Here is a 17,003-nt window from a genome sequence, read left to right on the forward strand (position 1 = left end):
GTATTTTGCATGCATGTTTAGTTTCTAAGTCATGTTTGACTCTTTGCAACCCCATAGACTATCTAGCCTGCCAGGCTCCTCAGTTCATGGAATTTTCCAGGCAAGAGTACTGGAGTGGGAGTTTATTTCTACAAATATGAAATTATCAAAGGATATGCACATTTAAACTTTTTTGAAGATTTATTTAATTTAATTAGTTTATTTAATATTTTTGGCTGTGGTGGGTCTTCAATGCTGCTTGTGGACTTCCTAGTTGCGAGGAAAGGGAGCTGCTCTCTAGCTTAGTGCTCAGGTTTCCCCCTGCGGTGGCTTCTCTTGCTGCAGAGCTGGGGCTCTAGAGTGCAAGCTCAGTAGTCGTGGTGCACAGAGTTAGTTGCTCCATGACATGTGGGATCTTCCCAGAGTAGGGATCCACGTCCCCTGCATTGCAGGCAGACTCTCAACCACTGGGCCATGAGGGAAGACCCACATTTAAACTCTTTTGCTGTCTTTGTACAGTCACTCTGTCATGTTTGACTTTTTGCGATGTGATGGACTGCAGCATGCCAGGCTTCCCTGTACTTCACTGTCTCCTAGGGCTTTACTGACCTCCAAAAAGTTTATAATACTTTATATTTCTATCAACATGTGTGGAGAAAAGGGTTTATAATTTCATTTTAATTAGCATTTTCTTGACTATTAGTGAGGCCAAGCATATATTTCAGTGTTATTAGTCATTTGTAATTTCCCCATTTTGTTCAGTCTCTAAGCCTTGTCTGATTTTGTGACCCCAATGGACTGCAGCATGCCAGGTCTCCCTGTCCTTCAGCATTTCCCAGAGTTTGCTCAGACTCATGTCTATTGAGGTGATGATGCCATGCAATTATCTCATCCTCTGTTGCCCGCTTCTCCTCTTGCCTTCAATCTTTCCCAGCATCCAGGTCTTTCCCAATGAGTCAGTTCTTTGCATCAGGTGGTCAAAGTTTTGGAGCTTCAAGTTTACCATCAGTCCTTCCAATGAATATTCAGGGATGATTTTCTTTAGGATTGACTGCTTTGGTCTCCTTGCTGTACAAGGAACTCTCAAGAAGTCTTCTTCAGCACCACAGTTTGAAAGCATCAATTCTTTGGTGCAGTGCTCAGCCTTCTTTAAGGTTCAACTCTCACATCCACACACAACTACTGGAGAAACCATGGCTTTGTCTGTACGGACTTTTGCTGGCAAAGTGATGTCTCTGCTCTTTAATATGCTGTCTAGGTTTGTCATAGCTTTTCTTTCAAGGAACAAGCATCTTTTAATTTCATGGCTGCAGTCATCACCCAAAATGATTTTGGAGTCCTAGAAAATAAAATCTGCCACTGTTTCCATTTTTTTCCCTATTTGCCATGAAGTGATGGGACTAAATGGCATGATCTTAGTTTTTTCAGTGTTGAGTTTTAAGCCAGCTTTTTCACTCTCCTCTTTCACCTCATTATGAAGCTCTTCAGTTCCTCTTCACTTTCTGCCATTGGGTGGTATTATCTGCACATCTGAGGTTGTTAATATTTCTCCCAGAAATCTTGATTTTAGCCTGTGATTCATCCAGCCCAGTATTTTGCATGATGTACACTCCATAAAAGTTAAATAAGTAGGGTGACAATAAACAGCCTTGTTGTACTCCTTTCCTGATTTTGAACCAGTCCATTGTTCCATGTCCAGTTCTAACTGTTGCTTCTTGGCCTGCATACAGGTTTCTCAGGAGGCAGGTAAGCTAATATGGTATTTCCATCTCCTAAAGAATCTTCCACAGTTTGCTGTGATCCACACAGTCAAAGGCTTTAGCACAGTCAATGAAGCAGAAGTTTTTCTGGAATTCTCTTGTTTTTCTATGATCCAACAAATGTTGGTAATTTGATCTCTGGTTTCTCTGCCTTTTCTAAATCCAGCGTATACATCTGGAAGTTCTTGGTTCACATACTGTTGAAGCCTAGTTTGAAGGATTTTGAAAATTACCTTGCTAGCATGTGAATGTGAGTAATTGTATCGTGAATTGTCCATTTATACACTGTCAAAGTCTTAGTAGGGTTTTTAACATTTGTATGGGTCTGTTGGGCTTTATATTTTAATCCTTAATATTAATCCCTGATACCCCTCAAGGTTTGTTTTCCTTATATAAATTTTGACTTTTTACTGTGTTATTTTTTTCTTTAAAAACTAAAAAGAAAAATTTAGGTGGACGTGACGACAGTCTTTTCCTCCAGGTCTTTGGAATTATGTTATTATGTGTCAGCAACACCTTGCCTGAGTTTCAAGAATATTCACATACATTTTACCCAGTTGCTTTGATTTCTTTTAGGTTTAGATCTTTAGTCCAAATGGAATTTGAAGTAGATGTCTAATTAATTTTCAAAGGTATAAACATTTTCTCTAAAATCATTCACTGGGGAGCCTTCTTCCCTGGTGGCTCAGATAGTAAAGAAACTGCCTGCAGTGTGGGAGACCTGGGTTCAATCCCTGAGTTGGGAAGATCCCCTCAAGAAGGAAATGGCAACCCACTCCTGTAGTCTTGCCTGGGGAATTTCATGGACATAGGAGCCTGGTGAGCTACAGTCAATGATATTGCAAAGAGTCGGACATGGCTGAGCGACTGAACACATGTTCATTCTTCCACTGTCTGGAAATGGCATCACCATCACATGCTACATTTCCATGCACACATCTGTTTCCAAAATTCTATTTTTTTCCATTAATTATTTCCTGTGGCTACATTGGTCCTAGGTAGCTTTAATTATTTTAGATTTATGTAGTGTATTTTTATATCATTGATATCATTACTCAGTTGCTTTCCAAATGTTCTTAGCTGCTGTCATGCATTTTCTTTTTTAGATTCCAAGTTCTAAAATTTCTACTTCCCAAAATAATCATTGAAATTTTCAAGTGAATTGCATTGACTTTACCTTATAATTAGGAGAGAACTGATATTTTAACATGATTAGGTACTCATATCCATGAATATAATATATATTTTAAGTCTTCTTTTTTGCCTCAGCAAAGTTCTATAGTTTGTTTTCATACTGTTCTTGCACATTTAAGTTTACATCCAGTTATTTTGTAGTTTTAATTGCTATTTTAAATGGGATTATTTTCCATTACATTGTTTAATTAATGATTGATGGTATATAGGATTAATGACATTTACGTATGGACTGAATTTTCTTATTTTATTAATTTTGTTAATAATTGCTTTCATTCCATTGTTTGGGATCAGCAAACTTCCTCTGTGAAGGGACAGATAGGAAATGCTTTTGGCTTTGCAGGAGCTCTGTTGCCCCGAATTGACTCTGCGACTGCAGTGTGAAAGCAGCCCTAGGCAATACATGTGACCATGTTCCAATAAAGCTTTATTTACAAGCTGGCCTGCTGGCGAGATTTAACTCTTGGGCATGGAACAGGATTTGCTGGCTATAGTCTATGGATGCAAATATATTGTATGTGAATTATATGCTTTTCCTTGTCTCCAAAACAGTGGATTTCAGAAGAGTGTTGAATAACAGAAGTGATAAAGTCACTTGTTCTTTATTTGGTATTTGGTATTTGATCTGATCTGATTGTGTTGGTATTTCATCATTAAGGTCAATGTTTCTTTTAAAATTTTTGGTAGATATTTTTACCTAGTTAAAGGTGTTTTCATCTCTTCTTAGGTTACTAAGAAATTTTAGTAGCAGTGTGATTGAATTTTATCAAATCTTTTGTGAATCTCTTAATATTCACATTTTCCCTATTATTCTCTTCATGAATATAAATGAAATATCTTATATAAACTGTCCTTGAATTAATGGAATAAATAATTCCATTTCCTGTATTTCATTAAGGATTTCTATATCTACATTCGTAAATGAAGTTACAGTTTTCTTTCTGTAATATTTCTTTGATATTTAAAACATTATTCTAACTTTTGTAGGATGAATTGGGAAACTTCCATTTTATATAAAGTTTTGAAACACTTTAATTGATATGAAAATTAACTATTTTTTTTTCAGGTTTGCTAAAATGTCCAGAAATCACTTGAGTCTAGTACTCTTCAGTGAAGGGCTGTGCCATTTCCATTTTGTCTGTTATTTATTGATCTTTATGAAGCAGAGCCTCTTTGTCCTGGTGGCTGAAGGCTGTGTGCTGTGTGAGGTCCATCCATTTAGACTTGCCCTTATGGAAACTGTTCAGCTGAGTGGATGTGAAAGCAGAGGAAACTCGTCATAGGTTAGCATATGCTCCCATTTCTGCTTGGTTCCAGAAGGGTTAAATTATACAATAGAGATAAGATAGAGGGGAAGCAGGAAAGGCAGAAGAGGCAAGCTCCTTAGACAGAAAATAATTGGAAAGGAGAAATGCCGAGCTACGCTGGAATAGAATAGAGGGCAGGTACCCCTCCAACTTCTCCTTCCACCCAGAGGGAGCAGGGCTGGGCTTTTTACTGGCATCACTGGTTCAAGGGAAGAAGAGGTTTTGCATTTTGGAAAACTGGGTGGGCCTTTCAAAGGCTCCTGGGAACCTTGGACCGCCCCTGCCGAGCTGACGGGTCATCGTTGCTGGCCAGAGCAGCTTCAGTCCCAGGTGTCGGGGTCCTGGGCTGTAATCCTAGCTGTGTCCCCACAACACCCTTGCATCCTGGGATGCAGCCTTTCCTGGGGGAGGGGTAGGAAGTACGCAGAGACCCCCCTGCAGCCTGCCTTACCTTCTCATGCTGGTGTGGGGGGCAGGCACTTAGGGAGTCCTCCCCTAAGCCCTGGTCAGCAGCACCTTCTCCGTAAGACCACCTGAGAGGCCAGGGTGGCCTGCTGTGCGCGAGGGGAGCCACCGGTGGAGGACAGAATGGTTGGCCAGAGGCTCTGTCTGTCCTGCTGCTGACCTGCACGTGTGAGGGCCTTGGATGGGATAGCTCTGTGCTTGGGCTAGTTTTACTCCAGGAATGGAGTCAAATATATAAAAGATGTATTTTTGTTTTCTTTAGAACCTAGTATCCAGGGTAGGGAGGAAGAGACTGCAGGCAGAACCAGTGGAAAGACCTCAGGGCAGATGTGGCATCCCCCAGGGTTGAGTCTCTCAGGATGCTCAGTGTGCCTGGTGGGCCGGGGGCAAGCCTCCTTCCAGTTACAAACTACAAACGGATGCCCATGGGCTCTTTATTATATTTTGTTTACTGTGTTTTGAGACCAGAGCAAAAATTAGATGTAATACAGCTTTCCTACTCCAGGTTTTAAATGTCCTTTTCTGCGTGTGGAGGAAGGCCCTGAACAGCCTGAAGGAGCCGGGATCCAGCAGAGCCGGCAGAACGGGCCGCAGGAGGCCCTGCCCAAGGCCTGAGCTAGGGGAGAGCCACAAAAAGCAGGAAGAACCAGCTACTCATGCTTTTCAGACTCTCCTATACTTGGCAAAGCTTTTCTCTCTCCAGAGAGCTGTGATTACTTTTACAAGAGTATTGGCCCAAAGGCAAAATCTCTTCAAGCTGAAACCCCATCTGCACTGAGCTTCAGCTACAGATCAGGGGGCGGGAGGATGGAGACTGAGGGGCCGGTGTACTTGTTCTCAGGTTGGGGTGTCAGCCTCCGGATGAAAGCCTTGGCCTTCCCCTGGGGGTGAAGGTTCCAGGTAGCCAGGCCCCAAAACATGGTCCCTGTACCTCAGTTGCCTGACCTTCCTTCCATGGCTCAGCCCTGATGGAAGGCTGTGATGCTGAGAGGCTCATGCCATCCAGGGTGCTGTGTGTGAGGGCAGTGGGGGCTCGGGGAGGCCAGGAGCCTGAGGAGGTCTGGGGGCGGGGCGTGTCCCACAGGGATACAGGAAGGTCCCTGGATCTGCTTATTATTCCAGAACCTAGTTATCCTGAAGTACTGCTCCCACCTGTACGACAGTCCCCCTCAACCTGTGTTTGTAAGTGATAATGGTCTTCTGGATGAACCGTGTTAAACAAAGCCACAGTTTTTCTGGAAATAATGGGTGTCATCCCAAGCATCAGGGAGACTGTGACATAAGAGGACCTTGGGGTGGCCCCCGGGGAGGTAGGGCGGGCTCCAGGTGCCGGCCAGCCTGTGGCAATCCACCACCAGCACCTGCCTCCCACCTGTGCACCCCATGCTTCCCGCACCCTCTTTTAAGGGCAGTTTGAATGAGAAACCTCTTGATTCCCTTACCTGTTCAAGGATTTCATCTCAACACAACAACTTCCCTCAGCACTAGTCATTTCTTGATGGGCTCAGAAGGGCTCCCCCACAGGCCCGGAGCGGGGGTGGGGGGCCGGTCTTCCCCATGGGGGAGCACTGCTGGGGAAGAGTTGGAGCAGCTGGGCCTGATGCCCTGCACACACGGTTGTGGTTTGTTAATGCCTCAGACTTTCAGTGTTTATGATTGAGCAGAACCACAACTTGCTATAGAATCATCATCAAGGAACTCCCTCTCAGCTCTGGAAGGAGAAGAGACTATGCAGGGAATCCGGGAAGGTTTGCCCTACATTGCAAGGTGCTGGGATGGTCAACTCAGGCTCAGGAACCCTCCACTAATTGAAGTGCATCAGGCCCTGCAGTGTGGATGGAAGAGTGGGGAGTCTGTGGGGCAGAGGGCACATGGTAACTCTCCATAATTTCTCCTCAATTTTGCAGTTTTGAAACTAAAACTGCTCTAAAAATAAAGTTTATTAATTAACTTTAAAAAGTTGTCAGGAAAGGACATCTACAGTAGGTCAGATATGATTAATAACTATTATCAACACTGCATTGTTAACAAGAATACAATGTTTTTATAAGATACTTATGAGTAAAGAACATGAATAGTATACATCTAATTTTTTAATACTCCATATACAATCAACATGTTTTGATCAACAGTGTAAACCATATAAAAGAGAATCTTGCTTTCTATTTACAAATATTGATTTCATCACAGAAAAACTTTATAATGTTAAAATGTACCATATATTAGAGGCTATAAAGCTATTGCTTGCTTGTTTAAAAATGAAATTACTGCTGCCTAAGGCTACTTGATTACATCATCACCTCTAATATGTCATCAGATCCACAGTACATCTTCCTTTCCAAAATTTCATATCATACAGAAAGATTACTTTGTAGCCAAATTAAGTCAAAAGGATTTCTTTAAGAAAAAAATAAGTAAATGCACCTAAAAATGCACAGTTTTATCTACCAGGTGATAGAGTAGGGATTCTTAGTACTTCTGATGGCAATTCAGACAGGAATTTGTAACCTCAGAGGGCATACTGTGCTTGTGAAGAGAAAATAATACTAGTTATTGCTTCAGTTTTTATCCTTTATATATATATATATATCTCAGTTCAGTTCAGTTCAGTCACTCAGTCGTGTCCGACTCTTTGCGACCCCATGAATCACAGCACGCCAGGCCTCCCTGTCCATCACCAACTCCTGGAGTTCACTCAAACTCATGTCCATTGGGTCAGTGATGCCATCCAGCCATCTCATCCTCTGTCATCCCCTTTTCTTCCTGCCCCCAATCCCTCTCAGCATCAGAGTCTTTTCCAATGTATCAACTCTTTGCATGAGGTGGCCAAAGTATTGGAGTTTCAGCTTTAGCATCATTCCTTCCAAAGAACACCCAGGACTGATCTCCTCTAGGATGGACTGGTTGGATCTCCTTGCAGTCCAAGGGACTCTCAAGAGTCTGCTCCAACACCACAGTCCAAAAGCATCAATTCTTCAGTGCTCAGCTTTCTTCACAGTCATATATGTAAAACATTTAGCAGGAATCCTCTTGTTGGCTTTTGTTTTATAAACACCATCCAACTGCTCATGCAGTGTCCTTGCCGTCTCTCTTCGTGCCTAACTCTGAGTCCACGTCTCCTTTCTCCCTGGGCAGTGATGGCTGCACAATGGCTGGAGGCAGGGCAGCCAGACGGCCGACAAGCAGCAAGGACGCTTGCTATCCATCTACCCTTGACAGAGGACATGGAAGAAGGGGTCTGCTTTACATTTCTTTTTCATTGATGGATTAGGCCCTCTCCCCATCCATTCAGGGTCCTGACCCGCAGCAATGGATGATGGGGTCTTTGTGCTTAGAGTTCGCCCAATGCTTACGTACCTACACTTGGAGAATCTACCTGCAAGTCCACACACCTGTGGCGAATCCCTAGGCTGGTGGTTCTCAGCTTTGGCTGTACATCAGAATGATTTTAGGAGCTTTACAAAGTATAAATCTTGGGTTTCACTCACCTGAGGCACTGTTGGGCCTCAAGATTTTCAAAAGCTTCCCTTCCCCCACTGCCATGATGTCACTGTACAGCCTGAGATAAAAACCCCATCGCTAGGATGGCTATGCTTAGTTTGGAAGACTGCTGGTGGTGTTCATCAAACATGCTACACATTAGGGCTCTGCAGGTATTTCTAGTTTATATTGTAAATGTATATCAATTGTAAACACAAAAATAATCTACATCAGTCAGATTGGTATATATAAACCAACAGAGAGCTCTGCTATTGTTTTTCTTACATTTACAGAGTCCCATCGGCAGATGAGTGGTATACGGCATGAAGCTGATGTTGTCTATTAGTTGTAATAGACGGTGGTTCTTTCCCACTGAATTGACCCAGAGTCAAATGAACCTGATTCAGACAAAGAAACTAAATGTAATTGTATCCTTTTCTCGTTTTATAAATATAAAAATGATTCTCCTCTTCATCAGGACAACAACCTAGCCCAGTTTTGCAATGACATTGTGCCTTTTTACGAGACAGACTTTTCTCTTGCTTCAGTTAAATCCCTTTAAACAACAATTAAAACTGTTGAATGTTAAAATTGTTTAAACAACAATCTCGGTTTCAAATTTTGATTTTCTTGCAGTCTTTCTAAAGTAAACTATTTCCTTTAGCAGAAAAATGAGTTTTCCTAAAAATATACCTTACAAAGCTCAGTGCTCTAAAAAGTTACAAAAATAGACTTACATTTAAAAATCCTGTTGGAATGTGTCTTTTATAGCACAAAAATGTGTGCCCCTGATATGGCTGATATGACTAGAGGCAAGAGACCCTATTCAGTAAGGTTTTATAGCCCTAGCAAGGAAGACAAAGAAAAAAAAAAATAATGTGCTTGTCACCAAGTAATAAATGCAGAACAGACATTAAGCGCAACTTCAAGAACCGCCACTGAGGTGAGCAGCTCATTCCCTGTAGCAGGGGATGGGTTTTTTAAACCAACTTCTTAGAAAAGAAACTGTCTAGGGCTTTCTCAAGGCTCAGATTTGGGGTATCTGCCACTTTTGGCGTGAGTTAGCTGCTGGTGACAAGGAATTAGAGGCTTCGGAACGGCCAGCAGCAGCCGAGGCTCCAGGCACACCGGGGACAGTGGTCATTCTGGCGCTGCCTCAGGAACCTCTTGCACACACATCGTCTGATTCTGCCCTGATCAGGGCACAGTGTCGATGCATAGGCTAGTCCAAGGGAAGGTGACCTGAGAGACGAGGGTTCCCACTCTGGTTGTCCATTAGAACCACAGGGGAGCCCCTGCAATCATGATTAAATTGCCCCTTTTGCGCTTACAGTCAGTCCTGACGGGCAGTACAGGTGAGCACGGTGAGGCACCGCGGCCTGACAGCCTGTCGCGCACGAGTGCAGCCCCAGGCTTCACACGAGAGGGAGGCTGTCAGCCCAGGCCCGAGTCTCCCTGAAGGACATTTTCTTTACACAGCTGTTGCCCAAACTCTGGTGCCCATCAGAATCACCAGGGGAGCTCTCAGAAGCACCTGGCCCAGGCTGCAGCTGAGACAAATTCAGAGTCTTTTTGGTTGGGACCCAGGAGACACCCAAGGACAGTCAGCCTGAGAACCACTGCCTGTCTGCTTCTGCACTTCATGGCTCATGCGCGTCTGCAGTTTTGACAGGGGAAGGCTAAAGCTCAAAATTAAGAACTTTCAACAGACCTCTAAGCCTTGCCATCAACTGGAATGTAAACTGCACCCTCCACCGTGCTCCTAGTTGTAACTCAGTGACAACTGAACTCTGGGCAAATTTAGAGTTTGGAAGATTCAACTCTATCTTGAGGTGACAGAACTATTTTTCATAGTGTGAGACAACAGGGCCTCCTTAAAGATTATATGATAATATGTATGTATGGCCCACTGGACAGCTAACTCTAGAACAGACCAGGTTGGGGCCCTGACCCTCTGAGCAGTGGACTTGCCTGTAACTGTACACAGTGGGCTCTCCAGAGCTTTTGGTTCTTTAATGGGGAATTCGGCTGACTGGTGCTCATGTGGCCTGTTGTGTCTGCTATTGAAGAAATCCATGTCTAAGTGGAGCCACACCATTCAAACTCATGAGGTTCAAGGGTCAGCTGTAAACACTCTCACTCTTACTTTCCCTGACCTGTTTCTGAAGGCCTGGCTTGACTGGGCTGTGGGGAAATGCTCCAGGGACTGGCTGGGGAGGAAAACAGCAGACAGGCTCTCTGTGGGGCCTCAAGGCTTTGTGCCAACGAGCAGAAACCCAAGGGGTGAGGGTTAAGCTTTGAGTGGCCCCTCAGGGCCCCGAGGTGTGAGAGCCCCTCTCCTGACTGTCCACGGGGCCCCCGGACCTGGATTCAGGCTCTGCTCTCTTAGGCTCTCAAGAGTCTACAGGCCCCCTGAACCTCCCTGCACAGATACAGTGAGAAAACTGGTGGAAACACAATGTTTAAGAAAATTAAAAAAAAAAAGAAAAAAGAAAATTTAGCGAGTAGATTTTATGCCAGGAAATTGAAATACAAAAAAGAAAAATCTTGAAGTTCTCTCTACTTTATTATGTTACAGTAAAATATTTCAAATTACAAAAATACTACGTTCTTACTGCTACAGTTGGACCAGGATGTTGTGGTGCTCCCTCCTCAACAAACTTGTGACAAACTTGTGAGAGCAGAATGTGGGTCATTCTGTCTCTCAGTGCTGGATACATATCTGGCTAAAGCACTTATGTTCTGAGGTGAATAAATAATGAGAGTGGTTTGCTGACAAGGACATAAAACTTCAGATCCTTAGAGACATTGTTTAATCTTTTCATGAATCATTTTGAACCCCCCAGTGGGGATGGACCAGAAGGGCACTTGGGGAACGTGCCAAGCCTAACCCCAGGCTTGAAGGGGCAGCAGAGCCTTGGAGCTGCTGCAGGAGCGGCTTCTCTGGAGGACACTTTCATGGCCGGGCTCCCTCTGCTGCACTTTCCAATTCTTGCTGGCTGATGCCCTGGGGTCCTCTGCCCCGACTCCGTGGCTCCTCCACACCAGGCGCCCCTCTCCCTGTGCCCTGTGCTGTCGCCGTGCTGGGCTGACAAGCCTTGCCTGGCATCTGTCACGTCATTTTCAGGTTAGTATTCGTTAGTCAATTTTCATTGCTAAATTGTGAATTTTGTGGAATCAGGTATTATGATTTATTTTTTTTTTATCTTTAATACCTATGCCAAGCTGGTAAGGTGTTAAAGTGTGGAACATGATGGAACTGAATATAACTTATATTTCTATTGAGACAAAATTAAATACTTTGATGACAAAACTGTGGGGCCCTGATCCACCTGAGTCAGTAAATAACTTAAAAGCTAAAGGAAAATTGTGTGTGTGGGGAAAGTGGGGAGCTGAATAAAACCATGGGCTGAAAATACTGTCTGAAACACTTCTTGCTGGCTGAGATGGATCTTGACTAAGAGTGTTTACAACACTGTCTACAAAGAACTATGTAACATTCAGGGTTTGGGGACACAGATGAGAAAAAGCTTGTGTCCTAAGGAGCGGGTCCTCCAATTACAGGGAGTTATTTTAAGGGGGGATTGTTTTCTTCTTCCCACATACCTGGAGATGTTATGAAGGCATTATCATCAACTTCAAAGTCAAATTTCATATTTACCTGAATTTCATATGACACATAATGCCGTCTCTATTTCACCTGTGAAAAGTGCCGTAGTGGCGAGGCACTCCTGCACAGCTACCCCTGTGCCTGGACCCTTCAACTCACCAAGGGCAAGGAGGGATCTGGGCAGCTTCCCAGTGAAGAGCAAAGTGCCCTTTGAGTAAAAAACCCTTGAAGTAAAATAATTAATTATCTTCTAGGAGTAGCCTAAACAAATTGCTTTGTGTGTGTGTCCGGGAGAGCGTTGGGGGAGCTAAAAGAGTTTCAAGAGCAGCATCACATATACAGTCTTCAGACAGATACCTGTCCCCTGACCTCCAAAGACTTGATATACTTCCTTTAAGACTCAAATTCAGGGGATTTGTTCCTTTTTTTGCACTGTCATTCCATCTCAATCAAAGGCAATGGTCTGAATGCCGATTAATCACATATAAGCTGACTGTGGTTACCATTTTGCTGTACAGGGAAAGCATACTGGGTTTCAAAACTGTGGAATGGAAAATAAACAAGTCTAATACTTATAATTAAAATACACTGGTCACCCAGAGGAGAGAAAGTACCATGGAGACATCTATATAAAAGTAAGTCTGAGGAAGAATTCTACTCCCTCTGTTTCTTCCTTGCTCAGAAGAGTTCAAAGTGGCTTATTGTCTTGTACCTGCCTTGATCTGAGATAGTACCAATGTGTCCTGCTAAGGACTCAGAGGACTGGCTGGTTATTCAACTGACTTGCAACGGAGGAGTCTCCAAGTAGAGCCAATGGAAGCACGTGTTGGCTGGAAGGCTGGTCCGTGCGTCTCAGTCACAGCTGGGCCTGGGTCAACTCAGTCCCACAGGTGCTATGAGCAAGCTTTTTCCTTATTAGAAAAGCTCATTAAAAGTAAAATCAGTGTCAATGAAAATACCCCAGATGTTTCTAAGCAATAAAACTCCTTAAACATATTTAGTGTTTTTCAAATATACCTCACTGAAAGGTGAACTTCTGCCCAAACGGACAACATTCTTCCTGGATGCTTTTTGTGGAAGCCTCACAGTTTGAACACAAAGGAACGTCCCTGCAACTGTGCAAAGCGCATCTGAGTCGGGGGCACTTCTTGGTTGAAAGGTGGGCTGATCAGGGCAAATATGGACAAACCAGTCTGTGGGTCCAAGAGATAATGTCGGCATGGTGGTCAGGACTCAACAGCTGCCATGGCTTGGTCCTGGGGGTGGAAGGGGCTGGAAGTTTATGGCTGATGTTGTTCTCCATGGTCAGGCCCCAGTAAAGTCACTGCCTGCTGGTGCTGCCCGCAGGTACTCTGCATTTTCAGCTGCAGGCCCCTTAAAGATGCCATTTGACTTGGCTTCCTTGGGAAAGAAGGCCTGCTGGTAGTCAGGGTTGTCTAGGCTAATTTGGTGACTGCCCTTCTGAGCCCAGAGGGCAGGGCCATCGAGTACACCATTGATACAGGCAGGATGGGTGGTGTTGAGATACTCAGGGTTGTCCACGGCGTTGCTGCGTGAATTTTGGTATTGAGGGTCTCTGCCAGGAGCTGGATATAGAGGCTGATTGTGATAGACAGGGTTCTGGACAGAGCCTGCGGGTCTTTTGGGAACAGATTGGTTTACATATTCTGAAATTGAAAAGAAATCAAGTGTAATCAGCAAAGCATCATCCCCAACAGGATTTCACAGCTCTTTCTGAACCCTGTGACTATTCTTCAATGAGGCACTGGATGACAGAGGCAGGAAAGCCTGGGGAGAGGACTCTCTTGCTAAAATGACTTGTGTTCTTTTTGTACTGCTCAGAGAAACGTCCATGCTTTTCTTTTGAAAGTTTAAAGTTTTCAGAGGACTGCTTCCCTTGAGATGTGTGTTTGTGCAGGTTGGCTCTGTCTGGGGACAGAGCTTAGATTAAGTAAATACAAGTTTCACAGGCCAGAAATGGAGCCAGGAGAGAGAACAGGGATCTAATCTGTCTCTCTCTCACACACACACTCTCTCTCTCACACACACTCTCTTTCTCTCACACACTCTCTCTCTCACACACACTCACACACATCTCTCTTTCTCACACACTCTCTCTCTCACACACACACATTCTCTCTCTCACACACTCTCTCTCACACACAAGCTCTCTCACATACACAATCCCTCTCACACACACACTCTCTCTCTCTCACACACACTCTCACACACACACTCTCTCACACACACACTCTTTCTTTCACACACACTCTCTCTCACACACACACACTCTCTCACACACACACTCTCTCTCTCACACACACATTCTCACACACACACTCTCTCTCACATACTCCTTCTTTTTCACAAACACACTCTCTCACACACACTCTCTCTCACACACACATCTCTCTTTCTCACACACTCTCTCTCTCACAGACACATTCCCTCTCACACACACACTCTCACACACTCACTCTTTCTCTCACACACTCTCTCTTTCACACACACAATCTCTCTCTCTCACACACAATCCCTCTCACACACACTCTCTCTCTCACAAACACTCTCACACACACTCTCTCTCTCACACACACTCTCTCTCTCACACACACATTCTCTCACACACACACTCTCTCTCACATACTCCTTCTTTCTCACAAACACACTCTCTCACACACACAATCTCTCTCACACACACACACTCTCACACACACACTCTCTCACACACACTCTCACACATACACTCTCACACACACACTCTCATATACACACTCTCTCTCACACATACACTCTCTCCCTCTCTCTCACACTCTCTCATACACACGCACACACTCTGTCACACATACACTCTCTCCCTCTCTCTCACACTCTCTCATACACACGCACACACTCTGTCACACATACACTCTCTCTCACACACACACTTTCACACATACACTTTCACACACACTCTCACATACTCTCTCTCACACACACACTCTCTCTCTCTCACACATACTCTCTCTCACACACACTCTCACACTCTCTGTCTCAAACACACTCTATCTCTCACACATACACTCTCTCTCTCACACACACACTCTCTCACACTCTCTCTCACACACACTCTCTCACACACTCTCTCTCACACACACTCTCTGTCTCACAGACACTCTCTCTCACACACACACTCTCTCTCTCGCTCACACACACACTCTCACATTCTCTCACACTCACAAACACACACTGTCTCTGTCATACACACTCTCTCACACACACACACTCTCACACACACTCTCTCTCACACTCTCACACACACAGGCACTTTCTCTCTCACACACATACTCTGTCTCACACACTCTCTCTCACATACACACTCTCTCTCTCACACACACACTCTTTCTCTCAAGCACTCACACATGTATATCTTTACTGTTGGCTTCAAATTCTAGAAAATCTACAGATTCCTTCTAAAGACAACCTGGACATGCCTGGACCCACGTGCATACTTGGTCGTTGTCTACTGACTGCCCTCTTTCTCCCTTCGTTTTGGCTGCACTCTCACCATGGGCTCCACCTCTGAACCAGCTTGAAGGAAGCAGCTGGCCTGGCCCCGGGCCTGAGGCCGTGGAACAGAACTCCCCACAGCGAGCGGTACTCACCAGGTACTGGGAGGAAAGCGTCGTCCATGCTGTCCTCGATGAGGGCACCAGTGGGGTCTGAGCTGTAGCGCTGCAAGAAACTGTCTTCCTTGAGAGGGTAGCTCTGTCGGGGGGAGATGAGGCAAGGTTAACTCCAGCCAGTGCTGCTCACTTCAGCGGGGATAAAAGTCACCTGAGAGCTTGCTAAAATGCAGATTCTGATGCAGGAGATCCGGGAGAGGACCAGAGATGCTGCACTTCTAACCACTTTGTCCATAGGTGGTACCTCACTCCTGGCCCAGACCACAGGGCAAGTGGGTGGCCCGGACCAGGGCTGTCCAGCAGGGCTCTTGGCAATGACAGATGTGCCCTGTGATCTGTGCTCTTCCATACGGTAGCTCCTTACTACATGTGTGAGGAACGGAATTTAAAATTTTATTTAACTTTAATTATTTAACATTTAAATTTAAGTAGCCACACATGGCTAGTGGCTTCTGCATTGGTAAGTGTGGGTCTAATCAGGGCTTCACACATCAAGCATCAGCATTGCCTGGGAGGCGAGCTCACAGATGGCCAGACGCCTCCCAGCAGATCCTGTGTCAGTAGGTTTGGGGTAGGGGCCCGACAGTCTGCATTTCTAACAAACTGCCAGGTCCAGGAACTGCATGATGCTGCTGGTCCATGAATCACATTTTCAATAGCACTTTGAGAAATAATAGCTAATTGCTGGCCACAGAGTAGGGATCAAGGGAGGAAGCAATACAGGAAGGAAATCACAATTATTCAGGTTAAGGCAGGTACTTCTTATGTCTAATAGATCTGGGGTACAGAGATGTTATTTAATTCCAGTTTGTAGATGTTGATACCTACCCCATTTCTATCAACGCAAGTCACAGTGGGAGTGTTGCTGGAGGTGCTCTGAAAAAGAATCCCAGTGTTTATGATGCAGGCAGACACTCAACCATCTCCACTGAGAGCAGGAAGGGGCCTCAGGGAGAAGGGACATTTAAAGGGGCTTGATTTCATCTTGACGCATTAGTATGAGAAAACTAGGTTTAGTTCTGATTTAACTCTGTTCCTTAATGGACCAGAAAGATTATGACACAGTTGTTGCAATGCAATAAAATAACTGATACACTGAATTGATTCATTCTGATTTTAGCTTCACCATCTGGTTAAGCTCCACAAGATGGGTATTATTTTCTCTAAAACTCAATCTGTTCAAACCAAGAGGCAGAGCTTAAGAAAGAGTGACTTTGGTACCAGGGAGCTGAGGAGCGGTGTCCGGGAGGTGGCGGGGCTGTGGAAGAAGCCCTGCTGGGGGACGAGGTACTCGTCAGCATCCACAACGTCCTCCATGTCCTCCTCATCCATCAGGGCGCGGTAAAAGTTGGAGTCCGTGGGGCTTGGCAAATGCATTCTCTCGTCCCCCTGGCACAGAGATTGTGAGACCATCAGAAAGGCCAGAGAGCTGCTGTCCCACTGCCTTGCTATCGAGGTGTGGTCTGTGGTCTGCAGGTGCCTGTATATTTGCCAGTTTAGCTCTAATAACCCACCCCCTTCCCCTGCGGGTTCTCCAAAATAC

The 17,003-nt window shown here is 44.7% G+C and overlaps 1 protein-coding gene across 2 annotated transcripts in view; it reads right to left on the reverse strand.

The window, feature by feature from the left end:
- Window positions 1-11,427: 11,427 nt before the first annotated feature.
- The window catches only part of EGFR (epidermal growth factor receptor), a 215,269-nt gene continuing 209,693 nt past the window's right edge, over window positions 11,428-17,003 (reverse strand). For both annotated transcript variants that reach the window (XM_055557573.1, XM_055557575.1), the window contains 4 exons: window positions 16,682-16,849; window positions 16,289-16,336; window positions 15,440-15,542; window positions 11,428-13,462 (listed from right to left, as the gene is read on the reverse strand). In XM_055557573.1, coding sequence (XP_055413548.1) covers window positions 13,101-13,462; window positions 15,440-15,542; window positions 16,289-16,336; window positions 16,682-16,849 — 681 coding nt within the window. In that variant the 3' untranslated portion in view covers window positions 11,428-13,100. The remainder of the gene's footprint in view (window positions 13,463-15,439; window positions 15,543-16,288; window positions 16,337-16,681; window positions 16,850-17,003) is intronic.

This window comes from Bubalus kerabau, chromosome 20 (genome assembly GCF_029407905.1).
Source record: "Bubalus kerabau isolate K-KA32 ecotype Philippines breed swamp buffalo chromosome 20, PCC_UOA_SB_1v2, whole genome shotgun sequence".
NCBI classification, from domain to species: domain Eukaryota; kingdom Metazoa; phylum Chordata; class Mammalia; order Artiodactyla; family Bovidae; genus Bubalus; species Bubalus kerabau.